We start from the raw sequence: 23,026 nt of genomic DNA, 5'->3' as shown, positions 1-23,026 counted from the left end.
TCCTCAGACAACACATACATAGTTTGCAACTTGGAGACACAAGCAGAAAGCATTATTTTTTTTTTTTTTATGGAAACCTTATTAAAACAACCGCAAGCACATGTGAACGCGCACATACAGGCATCTGTTCCCAATTTATGGCCCTGCGTGTGGAGGAGGGTAGGTACATGAGAAGAAAAGCATTGCTGAGATTCCCTCCATCCATCTTCCGGTGAAAAACAAACAAACAAGCAAAAAACTCGACTTCAGGCGTTTCCACTGACTTTGAGAGCGATGACAATGATGAGCATGATTATTCCACAGACGAGTGCGATGATGTTGAGGACCCTCGCATTCCTCGATGCATCCTCGGCTACAGCTGATTGTCCAACGAGATTAGCATTTTGTGCCTTTAAGAAAACAATGATCAAGATAAGTGACAGGAGAGTAAAAAAAAAAGAAAAAAAAGAAAAAAGAAACCCATTAGTGATTTTGCTAATGAGGCAGAGGGGACATTAGATCACAGCAGTAGAAAGAAGCAAAAGTTTGTGCAAAAAAAATAAAAGTTTGATAGGGAATATTATATACCTTGCAGGAGAAGACGATAGCAGCAATCCCTAGAGGCAGACAACAGCATAGAGTGTTAAAGATGGACCATCCAAGGTAGGTTTGGGCAGTAGACTGCGTCTGGCCTCCTTCCATGGTAAATCTCTGTTGGATGACAGTTAGGGTTTGTTGGACGGTGTCTGGGACCAGTGGCTGGTGGGGGTTGGGGCCCATGCCCTTTTATTCCTCATGGGTGTGGTTTAAGCAGTTACAAAAGGCAGTGTGACCAACCAGTGAAAAGGAGTCCTCATGTACACAGAAAACGTTTAAGACGGAGCCAGAAACCTCTCAAATAACTGGTTTCCAACTCGATGGAGCCTTGTTAACGTCAGTGCCTTTTTTTTTACATTCAGTAAAGTTCCTTCTACTGGGATCATTTCGACGCACGGTTGTAAGATGGCCGCTCTAAAAAAAGGGTTCACCCAAGTGTTGAGGAGACAGGATTGGGTATGCTATCTTTGGCTGTGAGTCCTGAACTCACAGCCCACTACAATGGAAAACCAACCCCTATCAAGTTAGAGGGAACATGCTGAACTTATGTTTTTAACCTTTTTTTTTCTTTTGTCTTTCAGCGATTAACCTTGAACATATCTTTAAATTTGAGCCAGATTGCAGCTGGTTTAACCCACACTTTTTCTACATCAGTAGCTTTATTAGTGTGCTATCTAGTTTTTTACTAATTTTGTGAACATTATGATTTGCTCAGCCCCAAAGCCCTGTAAAGCGCACAAGGTTGTTTTCATTTTTTTGGCCATGTGTGTTCTGAGGGTGTCCTGTGGTGTCTGGTAACAGAATGTTGTTAGTGGGGGCCTTTGGGTCCTGTGGGTTGAGGGGAGGGGCCTCTGTGGGGCCTCTGTGGATCAGGTCCAAAAAATTCCCAGCAGAACATTGTATTGGCCCAAGATGGTCAAAGTTATTCAGTTCTCTTGTCAGTGTTCATAATGTTGTGGCTGATCGGTGTGTGTGCTTCTAATATACTTAGAAAATGACTCACGTCTTGTAATTGCCGATCACACGAAACAGTCAGGTTGCATTGTTTATTTTCTGCCACAAAACAAGCAAACAAACCTTTTAAAACACAAAAAGTTTTCTCCTCAGGCAACTTGTACATAGTTTAGGATTTGGAGACATAAGCTGTAAGCACACAATTTATTTTATTTTTTTTGCAGAAACCTGATTAAAAACAAGAACAAATGCATGCGAACGGGCACAGACATCTGTTCCAACTTTGTGGTCCTACGCGTGGGGGAGGGGAGGTGCATTAGAGGAAAAGCGTTGCTGGGCTGTCTACGAAGGTTCCCAGTTATCCAGGTTAAGGTATGATCCAAAGAACAAGCAGAACCAAGGGCAACTGCACCTGTAGGGTTTCTTGAAGATGCTTCTTCAAAAAACAGCCTGTTATTTCAGCCTGTTTTTTTTTGTTTGTTTGTTTTTTTTGTTTTTTTGTTTTTTGTGGGGAGGCGTGATCCATCCATCTTCTGGCAGAAAAGGAAGCACCTTCACTGCTTTGACTTTAGTTTACTCAGCTAACGTTGAGAGCAACGAAAATGATGATCAGGATTATTCCACAGACGAGTGCAATGATGTTTAGGACCCTGGCACTCCTTGACGCATCCTTGGCTACAGCTGCTTGTCCAAGAAGATTAGCATTTTGTGCCTTTTAAAAAATAAAATAAAAAACAAGGATCAAATTTGGTTTTACCCTAATTGCAATTCAGTTTGGTAAAATAAAAACAAACCGTCAGTGACTTTTTGTTCAGCATGCATCCATACACAGACATTTTCAGTGTGAGTTAATCAACATTTAGTCACGGCAGAACACCCTCTGGATTTTATCTAGATTCCTCAAAAGTTGTAGCTCATGAAAACTTATAGAAATGCAGAATTCCACCACACTGTGCTGTTCGCTTTTATGTAAAATGCCAGTTTTAATGTATTATCTCGCAAAACAGTATAAACAGTTTGTGCAGGGTTTTTTTCTGATATCGGGTCAGGTCCTTGACTGATGCTCAGGAAATGTTACGTACCTTGCAGGAGAAGATTATAGCAGCAATGCCTAGAGGCAGACAACAGCACAAGGTGTTGAAGATGGACCATCCAAGGTAGGTTGGGACCGTAGCCTGCGTCTGGCCTCTTTCCATGGTAAAATCTCTCTGTTACTTTAAGTGGATGGCAGTTATGGTTCGCTGGACAGTGTCTAGGTCCAGTAGCTGGTGGAGTTTTGAGACCAGTGCCCTTTTATTCATCTTGGGCGTGGTCTGAGGAGTTGTATGAGACTAACGGCAATGTGACCAACCAGTGAAAATAATTAATTAATTTGGATTTCTCTTGCCTTAATTTTGATTAAATCTGATGTGCTCTAATGTTTGCAACACAACAGCAGAGGGATGGAAGGAGGTGGAATGCGAAGGACGAAAAAATCTCCTCTTTCGGATCAAAGTCTGGGTCAGAAGGACCAACTGCTTTCTCTTAATGAATACCTCATTTTATGTCAACTTGAAGGTTCTCAGTCATACAGGTCATGGTATATCAAATATGTATATATATATTTATGTCAACTTCTGTTAATTATGCTTTGGTTCCACATATCATTAAAGCACATAAAGATTTAGGACTTTGTCGTGTCGTGCTACATCTCCGGAATATTACATTTTTTACACTGGCATGAGAAGTTTTAAAACAGAAAAAGAAACAAATTGAAGCTTGCTATGCAGTTTTTATGTGGGTTTCATCTTCTGAGATAACCTCAAGAAGGAAAGCTGGTGCCTCGGGCCATTTCATTGTGTAAAAGGTGGATAAAGTGCAGCGCATTTAATCAATGGCAGCACTGTGCTGTCAGTATCTGTTGTCCACTGAGACACGACACTGTGGCATCCACAGCAGCTGCTGGAGTCTGGCTTTACAAAAGCCCGTGTCTGTAAGCTGTCACAGAAATAACTCATGCAACACACATGCCGTGCAAATGTATACAGCGTACAGTCTAACAGGATTTATTATTTCTTAGCACCTGGTACGTACCTTGAAGTTGCAGAGCTCTGGAAATTATCCAGACTCACAATGGATAAGCAACAACTGCACACTAAAATAAACATGGTAGCTTTATTTTGAAAGCAGTTCTTCTCATCTACGTTGATTTTTTTCTGCATGTGTTTGACCATATGGTAAGGTCTTTGTAATCCACATACGTTTTTAGTGTTTACCGTTACTGTTATCTATTCTGTCCCTTGAGGTCATTTACTGGAAAACTTTCCAGCGTACTTTTTTTTTTAGGATTTTAAAAGCCTGTCACAAAGGACTGTGTCATATGGAAGCGCAGAGCTTTTTAAGTGAGCATGTGAGCAACCATTCAAAATGATGATGTAACTATTATCTGCACGCTCAAAAACAAGCCCAAAGTGAATGGCAAGAGGGGATGCTCAGTGTGGTGTCTGCAGTACTTTCTGTATCCGCTTCTGGTTTGCGCAAAAGAAGATAAAGATCCCGCTCTGTCTGAGATTCCGGTCACTGACCCTGAGGGGGGAAGGGTGAGGTCAAAGCTCACATTCCTTTAAAGGGCACATCATAAAGTCCAGTTGTGCTGGACAACATTAAAAAAGACTTTAACTGAATTGTATGAAATATGATGAATGTCCCAAATGTAACATTTAATTACACAAGGTCAAAAGGTCAAAAAATACTGGAGAGTACTTAGAGAGAGCTTCCTGTATTTGGAAAGAAACTCTGGCACTGAAGTAGATGAAGCAGATAAGCACAAACAGAGAGACATTTGGGGCCGTCTTAAGCAACACCATGGAAACTGTTTAATACTGGGTGACATTTCATTAGCATGACCATGGCCTGTCTTGTCACAGTGCATAGCTCAGCAACAACACATTTAGTTGTTTCGTCAACATTTTTTCTCACCATTTCCACTGGTGGAAGGATGAAAACTCTTTATCAGTATTACATAAGAATGAGTTCATCTTCTTAGTCTCTCCCGTCAAAGTTCTAAATGACATTTAGGCACTACTGATTAGGCGTGTTCGACTTCATGCAGATCTGTGCAGCTCTGACTTGACGTGATGCATGCTGGGTTGAACAAGTTCATTTTAACCAATTATATTCGAGGTCTATGAGCATGAACAACCCAGCATGCATCACGTCAAGTCAGATCTGCACAGATCTGCATGAAGTCGAACACGCCTATTATTACTTATGTTAGACATGAAAGATTCAGAAACATTAAATTTTCATGTACAATTGAATTAAAACCTCACAACAACAGAGGTGTGACTTTAACCACCGGGAGGCAGTGGAGATCTATTGCTGAGAAAAAGCAAATAGGGACTTTAAGGCGTAAGATGTTCTTATGTCCAGACGGTCGCTGTAAAAGAAGGTTCACTTTAGTGTTGAGGAGATAAGCCATGGTATGTTATCTCTGGCTGAGAGTCCTGAGCTCACAGCCCTCTGTGGCTGCACAGAATAAATAGGCAGACAAAGGGGGGATTTACAGTCTAATGAAGACAATGTCAAAGAATAACTACATTAAATTGAATCGTTTTAAATTGATTCACACAAAAAAGTCCTCTCAAGCGTTTTGCTTGATTTGGATTCAGCGAGAAATCTGACCTCCCATGTCCAAGGCGAGGGGTGCTGCCTTCAAGTGCTTTCGCCACAATCACGAAAATGTCTAGACACATAAACAAAAGTGCGTAGTTTTGAAATAGACTGAATGATTTGCGATACAGACAGTTTGACTTATAACATCACATGATGTAGGGGAAAGAGGAAAAGGTGACCATGGCAATTATTAATGAGTGGATACAGGTCTTGATGAGATTTTATTTTTTTATATTTAAGTTCGTTCCGTTGATCTACTGTATTTACAACTCGTGATACTTACAAAACACATACTATTAGTTTTTACTTTAATTGTCATTGCTACGTTGTACACAGTTTCAAATCTAGTACGAGGGTTCACGAGCCGTCCTGAAGGCATCATGTCGCTATGGTAACTCAACGCTGAGACTTGTGAGAGTGAAAACAAACGTTCAGCTTTTAGCTAAGCTAAAATAAACTTACGTAGCCTATGGAAAAAAGTAAAGTTGAAGGAGCTTAAAGGAGTTTAAAAAGCCAAACACGCGATGGAGAAACTTGAAGATTTCGAGAGTTTTTTGAAGAATGTCGACAAAATAAGTGAGTAATACAGCATCTTGCCTTTGTGCAACAATTAAGAGGAGCACTACTAGCTAGCAAGTATTAGCTACATTAATAGCTTAATAATGCTTGTCTGTGCTAATGTACTACACGTAATGGCTAAATAGCTAAACTTAAATTCATTACTGCCTTTATAAATGGGTTGTTAGGTAACGTATGTACAGAAGCTAGTTAACTGTGTTCAACATCATATTAGATAGGCACTGATCAAAAATACATAAAATGTATTATTTATGTTTCTCACAATACATGTTGCGGAAGGGCTGTTTAGTTTTGGCGTTGGAGATTAATTAGTAACATTATTTGGATACTGTAACTTGTGTTTACACAAGTGAGATTCTTGTAGATGTTTTACATGTAAGTGTAAATGCTATAGGAAAATAGGAAAATAAATCACATATCCATTTCAGGTCAGCTAGTGGAGGACCTAAGGTCTTCTGATGTCGAAGTCCAGCATCAAGCAATGGCCAAAGCTGATTGCTACACTGCTGCCTTAGATGAACCCTGCAGAACAAAAGTCAACAAGACCAAAATCAACACAAACCCACCGCTCCAGTCTTTCTCGGTAAACACATGTACACAAAGTCAGCCACCGGTAGTGACACGTTTACTCTTGCTCTCTGTCTGTCTCAGTTTTTCTCACCCTGTCTGTGGCTACCCCCCCCCCCCCCCCCCCCCGTTCTTACTGTCTGTGTCCTTCAGCACACATACAGTACACTGCCATCAAGTTTGTGTTGTCTTTTTTTTTTACTTTGTTTGTTCTTGTTCTTTAAGAAAAGCAAGATAATGCACATAAAGTTTGTTAACGTTGTTTTAATCATTTCCCCTGATTTACAGAGTCAACAGAGTGATAGTCCAGGTGAGCAATAGTGAAAGAAAATGTTTCAGTAGTTGTCTGTTGCAGTGAGTTCAGTGTTTAAGCAGACTTACATTGTTCACGGTAAGAGAATCTTTCTTTTTTCTATCTATCTATCTATCTATCTATAAGATAGTGTTTTTTGCTACTATGAACTTGTGTTGAGTTGGTCTTTAGCCTATCAATGTGCTACATCATCATCCTATAGCCTAGTGTGTAGTGTGTTTATACACTAAGAGGTGCTGTTCAACTCTGCCCCCTTGGATGTGATATTCCATGTAAAGTAACTTTCCCTTTATATCAGCAACCCTTTTCTAGTCTCACCAGAATAAAACTCATCAATAACAGTTCAGCTGCGAACCCGTAAACCTTTCACACCACTGTGTTTTAATCTGCCCTTACTGAAATTAACACACCCTACACTGAATTCATGATGAGGAAGAAAGCATAATTCTGTGCTTGCGGCCGAGGTGAAAATTAAAGTGTTTTTTTAAATTACCGCCAACAGATATTTATGGATCACTCTCAGCTGTCTTTGTGAAAACACACTACCCACGCAGTCGGGATCTCAATACTCAACAGCAATGACTTTCAAAAACGTATAAGGACTTTTTTTCTTAACAGAGAATTTCATGAAGATTATGGAGAGAGATGCTGAAGACAGGAGAGTGAGAAGAGCTGCACAAGTGAAAAAGGCAACTGGTGTGTGATTCCCTGTTCTTAAAAGATGTTGTTAGAGGTGAACATTTTGCCGTACTTACCTCAATGCTGAAACGGCAGTATGTCATTTTCAATGTTTGTTTCGCTGCAGCGCTCAAAGACAAAGGGAATGAAGCCTTTGCTCGAGGAGACTATGAAACTGCTGTGAAGTATTACACTGATGGGTTGGCTGAACTAAGGGACATGCAGCCACTGTACACCAACCGTGCACAAGTAAATGTCTTCAGCATGGGTTTTTGAACTTTTACAGTGAAAACACAAATAATGTTTTGTAATTTAATCATACAAGTTAACTGGTACCATTAAGATGCTGGGTGAAAGAAACAAAAACAAAACGCACACAAAGTTTTGTTCCTTAGAGGAAATTGAAGGACAGCTCATTTTGTGTGCCAAAATAAAGAAGTTGAGGCCTCTGTGAAACCAACATTTCTGAATTTTAGTATGGTCATGGGCAGTTAACTTAATTGTAAAATCTGAAGACCCAGCATCTTGAAAGTATGCTCTGTGGTATATTGCTTCACAAGCAAAGCAACCAACCTAATCACATTTTTACTTTGTTATTTTGTTTGGTCGTTTTTGTCAGTTTTTGATGTACAGTTATCAATGTCTGTCCAATGTTTAAATCTACTTAGGCCTACATCAAGCTGGGAAAGTACAAGGAGGCCATCAGTGACTGTGAATGGGCCCTTAAGGTAAGGTCTGGCTGGGGACTAAGATCAGTCATTTGTGTTTGTGAGACACTATTAGACAACCTGGGAGCTCCTCAGAAGTTTAGATGTGTTTGGAAAGTGGACAAAATTAACAGTGTTTATGAGCTAATAGTGCTAACAGTATCTTTGGAGTCATGCCATCTGAAATACTACATTATATTTATATTGTAGATTTTATTACTGTATTTTATACTTATTACCTTAATAAACACCTGACATCAAGGTGCTACTAGAGATTGCTGCCAAACAAAATGTCGTTGTAACTGTCATTGTGTGCAATGACGATAAAGTTCTTATTATTATTATTTATGTTGTTTTAGATAAAATGTCTGCACAAGTTTCGGTTTGATTTTCAATAAACATGTCACTGTAACACATAGCAAGCTTTCCACGGTGCTCGTCTGTGACATTAAGATTGAACGGTTTGTTCTCACTGTGCTCGTCTTATCAGGGCAGAAACATTAAACCACCATTACATAGATGTGCTGCTGATGAAGTGCTGTAACACACTCCCATGATCATTTTGTCTCTGTCAGTGTAATGAGAGCTGCATAAAGGCTTATCTACACATGGGCAAAGCATATCTGGGATTGAAGAAATATAACAAGGTGAGCATAATTACCTCTCATTACACCTAATCACGCATTTTTTTTTTTTACACATTGCTCTGCAGACAGCTATACTTGACATATAACTAACAGAAAGGCAACGCTACATTATGACCAAGGATTCTCTAGGAAGTATACGAGGCCATAGTAGTCTTCTGAAATATCTGTTTTCATACTATTCATTGCAAAATAAGCTAACATCTATACACGTAGTTTTCTATATAATGTACTTGCTGGGATATCGTGCCTTTTCAGAATGTCTTTTTTCAATAGACAACAGTGATGCACATCCTGTAACAAGTGATGAATAATATTCATTCCTTTTCAGGCAAGAAATTGCTTTGAAAAGATACAGGATATTGAACCAGTGAAAATGGAGATAGTGAAAGGTAAAGGATTTTTATACCACTCTGAGTTCAGGTTTTTGTGTTCGCTATTGTGCAGTCATTTGGATCTGTAACCACTGTTTAGTTCCATAGTTTTTTTGTTTAGCTTTGAAAGATTAATTAACGTGCAACTCATGAAAGTTGCAGCCCTCTTCTGCATAAATCCGTGGTAAAAGGATGGTCATCTTAGGATAACAGCTGCACCACAAGAGATCTTTCTCATGTAGTGCATCAACCATTACTGCTACTGAATAACTCGCTTTCTCCTCCCTCTCCTCCCTCTCTCTTTTTCCTTTGTAGAATACCTGAGCCAGGTGGATTTGGAAGAAGAGAGAGAGCGTCAGGAGATAAATGCAAGGCAAGAGTTTGACAAGGGAGAGAGGAAGGCCACAGCAGTGCCCCAGCTGCTGGAGAAGCTGTCAGTGCCCGACCAGATGCCTCTCTACTACTGTGGAGGGTTGGAGATTCTGTCACAGGCACTTACTGACTGTGAGTGTTCTGTCAGAGGAAGCCCAATTATGTTTCTCCTCTAATCTCTTTGTGCCCAGTATTTCCTCAATAACCTGCTTCACTGGTGCACCTATTTTCCGCCTCTGTGGCTAAATTGATAGCAGAAGATCAAAGAAAGGGGAAAAAGGAGTTATTATGGGTCTTAAGCACTCACAGTAAATATCTTAGAGCGTGGCAACAGGTGAAGGCGGGCTACAAAAACTAATTGCTTCCTGTTGTCTTCTGTGACAATGGAGACCTAACATTGTCCGTCACAGATCTGGACAATGTTGCTCCATTTGTTTGTCATAGCTTCTCCAACATGGAATTAAATTAGGTTGCTGAACTGCTGAATGTGCTGTCCTAAGACAGTTTGAAATGATGTTGCGACATAATAAAATTGGGTCTGAGGCCTTTATCGTACAGATTTATGTTAGAAAATGCAGTTACTGTGGCGTTGTCTCAGGTGCAGTTTAATGAAACATCAGTGACAGTGGCTGCTCTACAATAATCTCAGTATAGAGTAGGTATGTAGTGAGTGTTGGTACCCGTCCATTAACTTTGCAGAGTTCTGACCCTCAAACCCAAAGCCCTCTAGATGGACAGGAGTCCCGTAACATGCCAGGGATTATCAAACCATATATATATTTCAGTGAAGAGTGAGCTGTCATCATGCTAAGTCCCATACTGCCCCACAGTGGGAGGAAATGGTTGCAGAGGGCAAATCATACCTAACTACTAAGGCTTGTTTGTAGCACCTTGCTTGTTGCTCAAGGTTTTAGGTGAATCAAATGACAGGTTAGGCAAGTAGATGCACTCAAGGTCCTTTTCTCAGATTGAATGGGGTATTGGTTAGTCACAAGCTTTTTTACATCATGCTCCCCTTTGGTAATAATACCATAGGCTTGGACAGTAAGTGCAATTTGTTGACCAAAGTCCTCTGCTGTCTGAAAAGGGGCCATTATAGACAGGCAGCAGTTGATCTCCACCAGGTTTTTCCTATGTCATCTGATATTTTGGTGAATGTTTTTGACCCAGCTAGTGACTTTGAAACTCCACACAGCTAATGTAACTCTTTTTAGTCATTGCCATGAGGCAGAAATTAGGGCTTTTTCCACAAGAGTAGTACAATAACAGCACAATTTATCAAGGTCAATGGCCCTCTCGGGAGCATTTATTAAGTTGATTCCAGTTAAGAAAGAAGTTGCGATGAAGTGGTTTTGACAAGCTTCACCACGCTGGTGGTTTCTTATAAGCACTGAAAGCTTCGGGTACTTTGACCACATGGCCAAGGATGATGGAACTGATGGAGTGAAGCTGAAGATCACCACAAACCAAATAACTACATCATAGTGTAACGCTAACACTCTCTCTTTTGTTTTAACTTGTAACACTTAACTGTAACACAACATATTCTTTTACATTGCCTGCCCTCTGGAGAATGAACATTTCTTATCCATTTTCTCTTTTTTCCTTTCTTTAGATGAATAAAAGTGTCATGTCAAATGATATAATGCCTGTCTCACAGTGCCATTCAACAGAAAAGGGCAAAACTTACATAACTCACAACTGAAAGGATCTCAGCAGGGTTGACATTACAAGATTTCTCTCCTAAAAGTACTCCTTCTCTGCTCCGCTCTACTCTCTGCATTCGGCATTTCACCTTCGTAGTGGTAAAACAGACTATTCCTCACTGAACCGTTATCTCTCTGCATATTTTATTTAATATTTTCTCTCGTGTCCTTGACTGAACAGCGCAACGTAAAACAGAAAGGTGTTGAGTTTCGGTAAAGCCCCTAGGCTATCAGGTGACGATACACAGTTTTCTGCCTTCTTACACTATCTACTGTCCTCTTCTAACAGGTACAGGACAGACGCTTTTCAGACTGAACAATGGCTTTAGTATCATCAACAGCAATGACACAGTGAGGAGGTAAGGAGACCAGAGGGAGAGATAGCAGTCAGCCCTCTGTGGAGCTTTGACAGATGGGCCCAGAGACAGGGGCATACAGAAACAATGATGGTCTAAACTGGAGAGATCATTCACCGCCCCCTTTCTCTCTCTCTGGTTGTTTCCGTGATAGCCCAAAGAAGAAAAGATGATCACACAAGAGATTGAGATGAGCGCTGAAAATGAGCAAAGGCCTCGTGTTTTGTCCCAGAAAGAGGGTGTGTTTTGTACAAGATACAAATTATGACTCCCTCATGTCAGATCAGTAGGGTTATTATTAACGTGTCACACACTTTCCATGTTGTCCATTGTTAGCCCTGTCATTATCCAAATTAGAACACAGTGTCCGCAAAAGTGGAGAGTGCAAAGAGAGAGCAGCCTGAGCTTGATGAAAGTAAGGATGCTTATGTGAGCCAGAAAAACCAAAGACCATGTAGCAAAGAAAGGCCATTGTTCCATTTTTGCCTGTTCTGATCACAATCTGAAGGTGCACTCTGGGATCATGGGCTCTTGTAACTGGTATATGAAGTCTAAATTCTTTTTGGGGGAACTAAAGATAAGTAGAAAATGTTTAGAGTGGTTTAAAGTTATATAAACGATGTATGGTTTTGGTTTCAATGTACTGTATTTACTTTGTTCAATATCAATATATCAGGCGTCTTGCTGTGTTCCTGTTTCAGGCATTATTTTTATCATTTGACCATAAAATTAATATTTGTCATTCTAATTCAGTTTCCCATCTTTTATTTTGTATTTTGGTACACATTTATTAAATAAATTTCATGTAAAATTCAAATTTTATCGATTTTTCTCCACAGGTGCCTTTCACAGAAAACAAATGATCCAGACAGTCACGAGTTGTGTGCGTCTGTTCTGAAATTATGGAGGGTGATTTGTTGTGGAAATGGTATGTAGATAATTAAATTATGCTTCATTTTCTGTCTGTCAGTGCATTAATTTGCTCACATTAATTTATTGGGAAAGAGAGGGAACAGTTAAATAATTAATACTCATTTAATTTTCCATTTTGGCGTTGTCTCATTGCTGCACAGCTTGTCTGTGTTTTCTCAAGCCTTTATTTGTCTTTGAATCACACAAACTATGTGAGTGTCAACTTATCAAGTGTTTGTGCTGACACTGATGATCTATTTACATCGCTGTGCACAGTGTGTGTGTGTTCATCATATGAAAAGCAAATCATACCTTAAGTATGAAGCATGACAACATAATGAAATGTTTAAAAAGTAGGTTATTGTTCTTTGGAAACCTGAAACAACACTGTATCCAATGTGTCCAACTTATTGTCATTTCATTTGTTTTCAGATGAAAACCAGAAAACATTGATGACGTGTCCAGTCGCCAGACAGTCCATTGTTCAGTTGGTAACGTCTGAGCATGTTGCAGTAGGGAACGAAAGCCTGGCGGTAATGTGTTTGTATTCACAGACGCCACATGGCAGACATCTGGCCATTGACAACTTGAATTTGCCCATGTAAGTCATTTTTTTTATGCACTCAGCAGTTGCACCTAATGAAAGCTGAAGTTAAAATGTATTTCTTGTCAACCAAACCCGAGTACACTGCAGGGACAGTGAATTGTATAATATACAGAAATGGTAATGGCTTTCCTTTTACCTCCTCCCATAATGAAATCAGCAGAATTTGGGTCAGCCCTGAGCTATATGTTTGTCATTGTCAGACCAATTGCCACATCCATTTTATGATATTACAAGAAGTTTTTTATATTATTGCTCTATTAATACTGAGTAGTCTAACATATTTTGTGTTATCTGTAAATCTGGAAGAAATCATACAATAAGGTTTATTTTTTTTTTGCATTATTATCTCAGTTATTGCTCCAAAAGTAGGAACCTGTCATTTTATCAAATGATTTATTAATTTTCATTATTTCTTCTCTTTCTCCTTCTCTTTTTAATTTCCACCTCTGTCTTTATTCTTCTTCTTTACTCTTAATCTGGATTTAAAGGTTAGTGAGGAACCTCATGGCGTGCATCTCTAAGCCAAAGCATCTGCAGGAGAACACAGCAGTCCAGATTCTGGAAAACTTCGCAGGAGAAAAAAAGTATGAATGATACATGGCCGAACCAAGATCACGGCTTCTCCTCACACTGTAGAGAATGATTAATTTTATTTCTGTGTGAGGACATTCTGTACATGTTTTCAGTACTCAGAAAATGACCCTTCAGACAGCCTATTATCATCCTATACAACATATCCAGATATATTAAAATGACTTTAAACTCCACTCATGGACAGGAGCTGTCCTAAGAGAAGCGCAAAGCGTGGCATCTTTAATAAATCAACATGTGCTATTCGGGTGTTATTGTCACTTGAAGGCAAAGGCCGTTCCCGACCTGTTTCCCTTTCTGGCGCCTCATGAAAATAGACATGAAAGGACAACCCAGGCTCTCAAACACAGCAGGAAATAAGTCGAGGTGTCAAGCAGTGAAATGGGGAGATCAATTTTCCTTGTCTATAGCTCAAAGAAAGTCACTCGAAAATGTATTGTATCCTACAAAGGTTTTCTCCTTATTGTAGCAGCTCGGCTGGGTCAATGCTAGATTTTCTATGATGTTTTTGTTTTGGTCTGAAAAATTAACGCAGGAGTGGTGCATATTGATTCCAGATCTTCCAAATCTCTCCTTGTAAAACATTGGCAGGTGGAGTACAAATATATACTCATAAATTTATAAATAGTAAACTGTGTGTACATGGCATACAGCATACTAAACTATTGTTTTTAGGTGACAAGTCAAAGAGAAATGGACTGTGCAGGGTTGATACACGGCAAATCCATTTGCCTTTTACTGACTTTGTTTGCGGATGAGTGAGAATCTTCAGAGACACGACAATCAATGCTATGTGACCACTAAATTGAATTGTCCTGTATGTATGACTCAGACATTTTGTGTATTTGTGGAGTGAAAGGCCATATGGGCCTTCAGTGGTTTTAGGCACTGGACACTTGTTGGACTTGGAAACAGGTCCCCTGTTCTGTGGTGGCAAACTTTCTTTGAAGTTGCTGCTTGCTCAGTTGATGAAGTTTTGGATTGGCTTGCATGTATGATGCTGGAATGTGATAATCTGGCCTTACTCACTACCTGAGAACAGTATCAGAACAGCGAGAACAGTACGTAGGAAATTTTTATGTGCTACTTCTGTGTTACAAAGAAATTTTGAACAACTGTTCATATTTATACAGTATATTCACTAACCAGAACACGTTTAAATCAGTGCAATGAAATAAATTAACTGACAGGACACAAGAGAGACTGATGGAGTGGTCAGAGTGGAGGAAGCTGCTAGAGGTTGAATGCGGAGATGGAAGGTGATTTTCAGAGACGGAAGAGCCCAGGGAGGAAGGCACATCTCAGGAAGATTCGTCTCCTTGTCCCTAGGGTTCCTGTCTTTCAAGAGGGAAGAGTATTGTGCCTTTTTTTTCCAACAGCAGATATTCAAAGCTTTGGTTGAGGGTCAGTCTCAGTCTCAGTCACAATACCACTAATAGCATTCAAGTGACTATTTATGCAGCACGGAAGGCCAGATTCAAATTGCATATTTGGCACGCTGCCTTTGTCTAGCCATTAAGCAGTTTAAAGTGTTCCCACACAGCTGAGGTCTTTGGCATGTTGTCTTCGCTTTAACAGCTGAGTTAAACTGAAGCGTGTTATTCACGGCTCTGCTTTGAGTTAGAGGGAAGTCAGGCGCCTGAGCAGAGATGGCGTATATCTCCACCTTTTTTTTTTTTTTTTTACAGTGCAATTAATAAATAGAAAATATAGTCGAAGTATGTGCATGATAACAAAAGCAGACATTCCAATCCAGCTCTACTATGTCTGTTTGACATTTACAGCACAAATGCTTTCATATTTTCTTGCAGATTTTGCATTCAGTTGAGAAATGTGCTCACAGACTCAGTCATTGTGCCAGTTACAACGATACTGGTAAGACATGAAGATGCCAAAGTTAATTTTGTATGCACTGTGTATCTATGCGCAAATGTGCACATCTGTTTGCTTCATTTTTCAGAGGAATATCAGCACGTCCAATCAACATGTCCTTCCATCACTGATATCTTCTCTGGGCTGCATGGCTCGGGATGACGTCATACGTCACAAACTGGCTCATGACACAGAATGTTGGGCAACTTTCCTCGATGCCATCGTTAGTATGATTAATGTTTTCCACCACTTCTTTAAGAAAGTGTTAAATACACTTAATTATCGAGTTGATATCAGAATCTGTATTTTTCTCATTCAGTAAGGTTTAATTGTCTTTCTCTACAGAAGCATTGCAGTGCACCTGAATATAATGACATCCTTTACCCTCTCCTTGGTTTGATCATCAACATTTCAACTATCACCTCTCCAGCCATCCAGGTAAGACAGGTGACGCCTAGCTTTTCTACTTAATGAGCTAAAAAGACACCATGCTAGTGAAATTGAGAATATAATATGAAAAAATTGATAAGCAAATGGGAATCATAGGGAGAGCAATTGTGTAATCCATGATGTGTGATCTCACCTATTTAGAGGCGAAATGTATGTGAAAATTGGCTTAACCACTTTTCCATTTCTTCCTTTTTGAAGGCGCATGCTGTTTCACTTTGTGACTGCTGTCTGGGCCTGCTGAGAGATAATGACGGAGGAATCATAACTGTAAGTGAACCTTGCTTTGGTCCTACATTACAGTAGGTTTCAGCCCTTACCCTTGATATGTAGTTGAATTATGAACGCCCATTACAGTTTTGTACTTGGCATATTCCTATACCACATACTGTATTAATGTGTCAGGTCAAGAAAGGCAAGAAAAATATACCACTTAGAGACCTGTACAGATGAACGCCTTTTTACATTTTTTTTTCTTGTTTTGTTTTTTTAAACAAACCAATGCAGGTCACTACATGAAAATAAAAGACATTTGTGTTGAGTAATGGGCTTTTTCTAGGGAGTGCTCACTGGTAATGTGCCCCAAAAGATGGTAATAGCAATCCACATTGTACATGTATATGTATATATATACGTGTGTATGTGTGTATCCTATATATGTCATCACATTTGATTGAAACTCTAGCTGCAGGTGCCCTTGTTTGTGCTAATGGCTTTTACAATAGTTTCAAGCTGCCTATGCAGTGCCATCAGAGTCCTGCATTCCCCCATCTGTCTCTCTGGTGCTCACTCTCTGCCTGACTGGCTTTGTTTTCTTAGTTATCCTTTTATATGTCCTCAATATTTTGCTTCGCTTATGCCATTACTTTACTTCACTTCGTTCACATTTTATTCTCTTTATTGCATCATAATGGTTAAAACCCCAATCCAGTGTCGCTGTCAACCCAGTTATCACTGGGGGCATTTTTTTTTTTTCAACACCCCATCACTTTGTTTAGAAGAGTGTAAAGAAGCAAACATTTATGAGCCAGGAAGACTAAGAAACTACACAGTTTGTCACATTTGCCATTTGTTTCCAACCATGAGAGAAACTTAGCCTTTCTATTAAAACATTGAGTAAACATTAAGAGCTCCACAAAGCTTTTTAAAGGTGCATTAAGGCTCCCCCAGTGGGGCACTTGACTGAGCAGGTGTTCCATAAACAGAAGTTACGTGTTGCGCATACTACGCCCCCTCTCTCTCACCCCATTACTTCTTGTCTCTCTCCACTAGAACTATACTAACTAACCTAAACTAATTAAAATAAAAGCATTAATGGCCAAAGAAAAGGCCACTTGTCCACTAGAGGCTCCAAAACCATCTCCTGCATGTTAGCAAACAACCAACATTTACTTGATAACATATACACTGATGAGGCATAACATTATGACCACCTTCCTAATATTGTGTAGGTCTCCCTTGTGCCTCCAAAACAGTTGCAACTCATCCGAGAATGGACATGGTCTTCTGAGGGTGTCCTGTGGTGTCTGGAAACAGAATGTCGTTAGTGGGGTCCCTTGGGTCCTATGGGTCAAGGGGAGGGGCCTCTGTGGATCAGGCTTGTTCCACAGAACAGAGGTCAAGGTCAACATCTTGTGCTGTTTTTCATGTTTATTTTGTTGTTCCTAAAGCATTTTTTTGTGTGTGTGCCTGTGTCAGGCTGCATCCTGCTGTCATTGCTATGGGGCGGGGGTGCCTGGTCTAGGTTGGTGGTACATAAGTGACATCCACATGAATGCCAGGTCCAAAAGTTTCCCAGCAGAACATTGAATTGTCACAAAATGGTCAATGTTATTTACTTCTGTCAGTGGTTTTAATGTTATGGCTGACATCAGACAACATTATTACCTCATTGGATGTAGGATTTGTACATTTTTGCGTCATTTGTTTAAACTAGTCATTTTGACTTACAAATAATTTAAAAAAACTTGCATTTAAATGTTTTATTTTGTCCTCTTCACTGAGTGACTACATTGTTTTTGCCTTCAAATCTCTAAACTGCCCTCAGATTGACTTATATCTTTGTAATTCAATGGATTCAATCTTCAGTGAGTTTGTATGCTACTGTATATTCTTAAGGTTGTTCTTCTTGTTCTTTCCTTTTCCTCTTCTGTCCTTGAAATGTAATTTATGTTCACTCATGCTACACTCACCATCCTCACACTGGACTTTTTGTACTTTTTTGTTACAAACGCTCTCCATGACGCCTGCATATTTCAGGTCTTGAAAGAGCAGTTTTCTGTTTTCCTGTTCCCCACCTTTTTCCAGCCACACTCTCTAATTCTCTTTGTCTCCTTGTTGGAGCTGTTTTTCTTTGACAGGTTTCTCTCAGCTAGTGTCCTTTCTCCCACAGCAGTTTTCTCTTGATCCTGTATCCTGGCTATTTCCATTGAGCTTTCTTCTTCTGTTTTTCAATCCTTCCTTTCTTCTCTAATCCTAGCATTTGTCTTTGTCCTCCAGAGAACCACAGGTGTGTTGAGCACTGTTCTCCCTCAGTCCTCTGAAGCCATTCAGCACGTTATTCAGGGAGAAGTGGTCGGGATCATGCGCCGGCTGCTGAAGGTGTGTACAGTCAAGTGCATTTGATTACATGCAGCACCCAGTCTGATCGTCACATGTGAGCACCGTATTTACAGACGATGTGTGCCAAAATCACAGTCAGAAAATAATGAAAAAAGCTATTATTTGATGCCTTGATGAGGTTCAGTACTAAAAAAAACCTCCAGCTATAATTCAAATAAAGTAATAAACTATGATAGTAGTAACACTTGCAAAAAAAAATAAAAATAGAACAAGGCCAGATATTCAAATATTCAACACTGGTCAAACCTACAATATTAATGATTAATGATTTTCATGCAAAATACCCTATTCATACCAGTGTTACCATCTCTGACTCATATTTGAAGTGTGAACGTGTCATTTAGATTTGCACTAATTGCCGTTTTTTATTCAGACTTCAAAAAAATGAGGAGTTAACAAAAGCGTTCTTTGTGTTTAATGTCACTGTTTTATTTGTGCTTGCCTACCCAGGGAACAGGGAGGACTGCCACTAAGTATGCCATTAAAACTCTGACAGTGTGCACTGCTGCCAGTCACTTGGCACGGGGGGAGCTGGTGAAGTCTGATAAAAGTGAGAAATGACTGACATGTTAGCATTAACAAGCTCCTTCATTAGTCCATGGATAATATTTCAGGGCTGACCCAATATTCAAATAAAGTGTGTGTGAAGAATGGGGGCATGTGTGTAGATTCATATATATGTATGTGTGTTTGTGTGAATGCAGTTTACAGTAAAGCTGCTGCTGCTACGTCATTACATGTGTTGACTATTTTATGCGTATGTGTTGTCTTCATTTTTTTTGTCCTATACAGAATTGTCTATTTTACGTCACTTGCTGAGTTCCAGCTGTGATGAAATGGTGTTAGGGAATGCAGCCCTGTGCTTGGCCCACTGCCTTGAGTTGGATGGAGTCGCCACTCACCTGCTGGGCACCGATATTGTGCTGCTGCTGCTACGCCACGCTGCAGGGGACGCTAAGAGGACAGCTGTGCAGCAAAATTCAGCGATTGCTCTCGCGAAGCTGTGTCGATCTGAGCCCAGGTGCACTCTCGCCCCACGCTATAAACCACAAGTTGCCGATGTAGAAACTAGCCCGGAGCCACAATAGAACTGACAAAATGCCACAAAAATGTATGGTTTTGGCTCAAGCTGACTGGTAATTTTGTTTTGTTTCCTCCTGCAAACATCCACCGACTTGGAATACTGCAGTGTCATTCGGTGCTTGTGTTAATCGGCTAACTGCGCTAATGCATGGTAAACGCTGCAACATTACCACTGTTCCTTAATTTATTTGCAGTGGATTTACTTCTTAATCATAACAGAGCAGACAGAGCCATGTCTTTATTGCGCTGAATGCATTTTATATTGTGTCTGCTGCTAATGGTAGATAAAGAAAACAGAAATGAGAGTGACAAAGAGTTGGGTTTTGGTTCATTTGAATTGTTTTATTTAATTTTAGTTCATTTAATCTCTCAGTGTTGCTGGTGTTTGCAAATATTTTAGGGCGGGCTACAACAAATGACTTCTTAATAATCTTAAAATCCAATAATCCAATTATTTTTTAGATTGATCGTTATGCCCAGTATAATTACCCACAGCCCAAGCTGTTATCTTCAAAGTGCTTCCTTCATCAAAAACTCAGACATTAAATTTACATTCACAGCAGATCCTCAACTTTGAGAAGCTGGAATTGCATTTTTGCCAAGAAATCTGCAAATTGGCTAATTAGTAATTAAAATTAATTTTCCCGATTAAAAAGTGCCTGTCTGTCCATCTGTCCATCCCTCACATTTTTGAGAGCACAATATACACTGCCTGGCCAAAAAAGAAGTCGCCATCTGGATTTAACTAAGGAAATGGGTGATTATCTTTCAGCTGGCAAGTTATTTAGCCCCAACTGATGCAATGAGTAGCTTCTCATTTCTTAAACAAACCATGTTGAAAGACACATCCCGTGGTCGTGGGAAAAGATGTTAGTCTGTTTGAGAAAGGTCAAATCATTGGCATGCATCACGCAGAGAAAACATCTAAAGAGACTGCAGAAACTACTAAAACTGGGTCAAGAGCTGTCCAACGCATTATTAAAAACTGGAAGGATAGTGGAGAACCAGCGCATCAGGGTAAGAAGAGAGGCAGAAGAAGTGATGCACCCATCATGCCTAGTGCCTACTGTACAAGCCTGTGGGGGCAGTGCTATGATCTGGGGTTGCTGCCGTTGGTCAGGTCTAGTACTTTCAGGTCATTCAGTATATTCAGGTCGACTACCTGGATATACTGAATGACCAGGTTATTCCATCAATGGATTTTTTTCTTCTCTGATGGCACGGGCATATTCCAAGATGACAATACCAGGATTCATTGGGCTCAAATTACGAAAGAGTGGTTCGGGGAGCATGAGACATCATTGTCACACATGGATTGGCCACCACAGAGTCCAGACCTTAACCCCATTGAGAATCTTTGGGATGTGCTGGAGAAGGCTTTGTGCAGTGGTCAGACTCTCCCATCATCAATACAAGATCTTGGTGAAAAATTAACGCAACACTGGATGGAAATAAATCTTGTGACATTGCAGAAGCTTATTGAAACCATGCCACAGCGAATGTGTGCTGTAATCAAAGCTAAAGGCGGTCCAACAAAATATTAGAGTGTGTGACCTTTTTGTTTTGGCCAGGCAGTGTATAATGAATGGCTTGATGGAAGTTCCTTGAATTTGGCAAAGCTGTTCGCTTGGACTCAAATATGAAGGGAATATTTTGTTTAAAGATCACTGTGACATAACTAAACTCAAAATGGACAGATAAATATAAAATGTGGTATAACATATCAAGTTTATCTGAACAAATCAAAACACCTATGTCATTAATAAACATGCTGTATATACAGGATTGCTCATTGAACTTTGACACAGTTCTCTTTTCTAACACCTGCTGAATTGCCAAGTTTAGTCCCTATGATTGAGCTCGCCTTCTTGATGAGCTTGTTTATTCTCTTCCTGTTTCAATGATGTACTGCTGTAGGGCATCATCCATATTCTGAAGCTCCTCTGATTATGTAACTGTAATTGATACAGTATCCCCAGTGATACTGGGAGCTTGCAGCAACAAACACGCCTCTTTAGATAGGAAGACTTTTATACTCCTCCAGGCTAAAGAGATCTCATGTGATTAGGAGGATGTACCGAACTTGAACTCAGACACGTGTTGTTCCAGTCAAACGCTAACCCACTGTACATTTTTCTCCATTTCCAGACATGTGAAGAAACTTCGAGAACTACACGGCCTTGAGATCCTACATTCCTGTGTGAAGCTCATCTCATGAACTCATTAATGTTTTATTCTGTACTTCTGTTCCTGTATTATTTGCTCCTGTTTAGAATATGACTGACCAGCCGCATTCAGTCACATTTGTATTATTATATACACGCTCAACATGAAATACTCCTCCATTTTCATACATTGGATTTTTCTTGCTGCTGTTGTTGAAGGAAGCCAAGTCGGACTTGCAAGGAATTAAAGTTTTTTTTTCATTAGGATTCGGCTCCTAATTGCCTTATCTACATAAACAAGGTCATAAACATTAGCCGTGTTCTTGTCTGTCCTTGTTTTTCATGCCCTTGTGGATTTCTAAAGGTGCTTACTATGAATGCATGCAGACGGAGGGACAAGTCAAGTCATCTTTACCGTATTTATGTTGCTTTCTTAAGTTTAAATATTGCTATTTTATGAAATAAATTCAAATCATTGTCCTGAAAAGTAAATAGTAAAAATACATGTGACAGCACATACTGCTTAAATTAAACTAGACCCCAGTCTGAAGAGCGTATTGGTGTAAACCTCAATCGTTGGACTCGTTGAACTACAGAAATGATCAACCAGTTTTAACAAAGTGATGGTCCTTGAAGAGGAAAGTGCATTGGAGAGGTGAACTGTCTACATGTATTCATCCTTCTTGAAGGTCTTTTTCTTATTTTATAAATAAAATTGAATTATTCACCGTGAAGTGTGTTGAATACGAGTCATGTAATATATACTGCTCCCTCTGCAGCTTGTATTGCTTAAAGTGCTGTTACGAGTAATACCATCAATATTTGTTTAGAATCAGTTTTCTAATATATTTTACTTGCTGTTCTTAACATCTTTGGGCCATGTAGTTGTGACAGCGACGCGAAAAGGGAAGGGTTACTGAGAAATCTAATCCACGTGTAAATGAACTGGAGAGCACAAAAACCTCCCTGAAAGGGATGGCACCATCTGTGAGTGTTTGCAAAGAGCCTGTACCTTCTGCTCGGTTGGATTAAACAGTGATAGGAACACTTGGGTTTGAATAATTTTAAACAAGAGGGAGCAGAAATGAGACGGCTAGACGGTTTGATGCTAGGATTTTTCCTGCTTGCAGGTATGTATGCCTCATTTTGCAGTTTGGATTTCGGATACGGAACAGTAGCAACTGTTTCCATCCTCATTTTGTGCCGCTGCTGATAAATTCTTAATTGTCAGAGCCTGGCAGATTTGT

At 39.8% G+C, this 23,026-nt stretch overlaps 1 protein-coding gene and 1 long non-coding RNA gene across 2 annotated transcripts; one reads left to right on the top strand and one right to left on the bottom strand.

The window, feature by feature from the left end:
* Positions 1-1,607: 1,607 nt before the first annotated feature.
* Positions 1,608-3,965, bottom strand: LOC311498111. The gene is made up of 2 exons (XR_014699390.1): positions 2,613-3,965; positions 1,608-2,242 (listed from the first exon to the last, which is right to left on the bottom strand). It is a non-coding gene; the product is annotated as an uncharacterized lncRNA (long non-coding RNA).
* A 1,635-nt stretch (positions 3,966-5,600) lies between these two features.
* ttc12 (tetratricopeptide repeat domain 12) lies at positions 5,601-22,157 on the top strand. Its single transcript, XM_084559032.1, has 21 exons — positions 5,601-5,760; positions 6,192-6,346; positions 6,619-6,640; positions 7,262-7,339; positions 7,449-7,570; positions 7,990-8,049; positions 8,604-8,675; positions 9,004-9,064; positions 9,362-9,550; positions 11,414-11,483; positions 12,320-12,408; positions 12,825-12,993; positions 13,488-13,583; positions 15,402-15,465; positions 15,551-15,685; positions 15,808-15,900; positions 16,111-16,179; positions 18,409-18,510; positions 18,982-19,081; positions 19,324-19,552; positions 21,763-22,157. The coding sequence occupies exons 1-21, from the start codon at positions 5,709-5,711 to the stop codon at positions 21,830-21,832; spliced, it is 2,097 nt and encodes a 698-aa protein (XP_084415158.1). The 5' UTR covers positions 5,601-5,708; the 3' UTR covers positions 21,833-22,157.
* Positions 22,158-23,026: the final 869 nt, after the last annotated feature.

This window comes from Chelon labrosus (assembly GCF_963514085.1).
Source record: "Chelon labrosus genome assembly, chromosome: 13".
Classification (NCBI taxonomy): Eukaryota; Metazoa; Chordata; class Actinopteri; order Mugiliformes; family Mugilidae; genus Chelon; species Chelon labrosus.
This window is presented reverse-complemented; position numbering and strand designations above follow the sequence as displayed.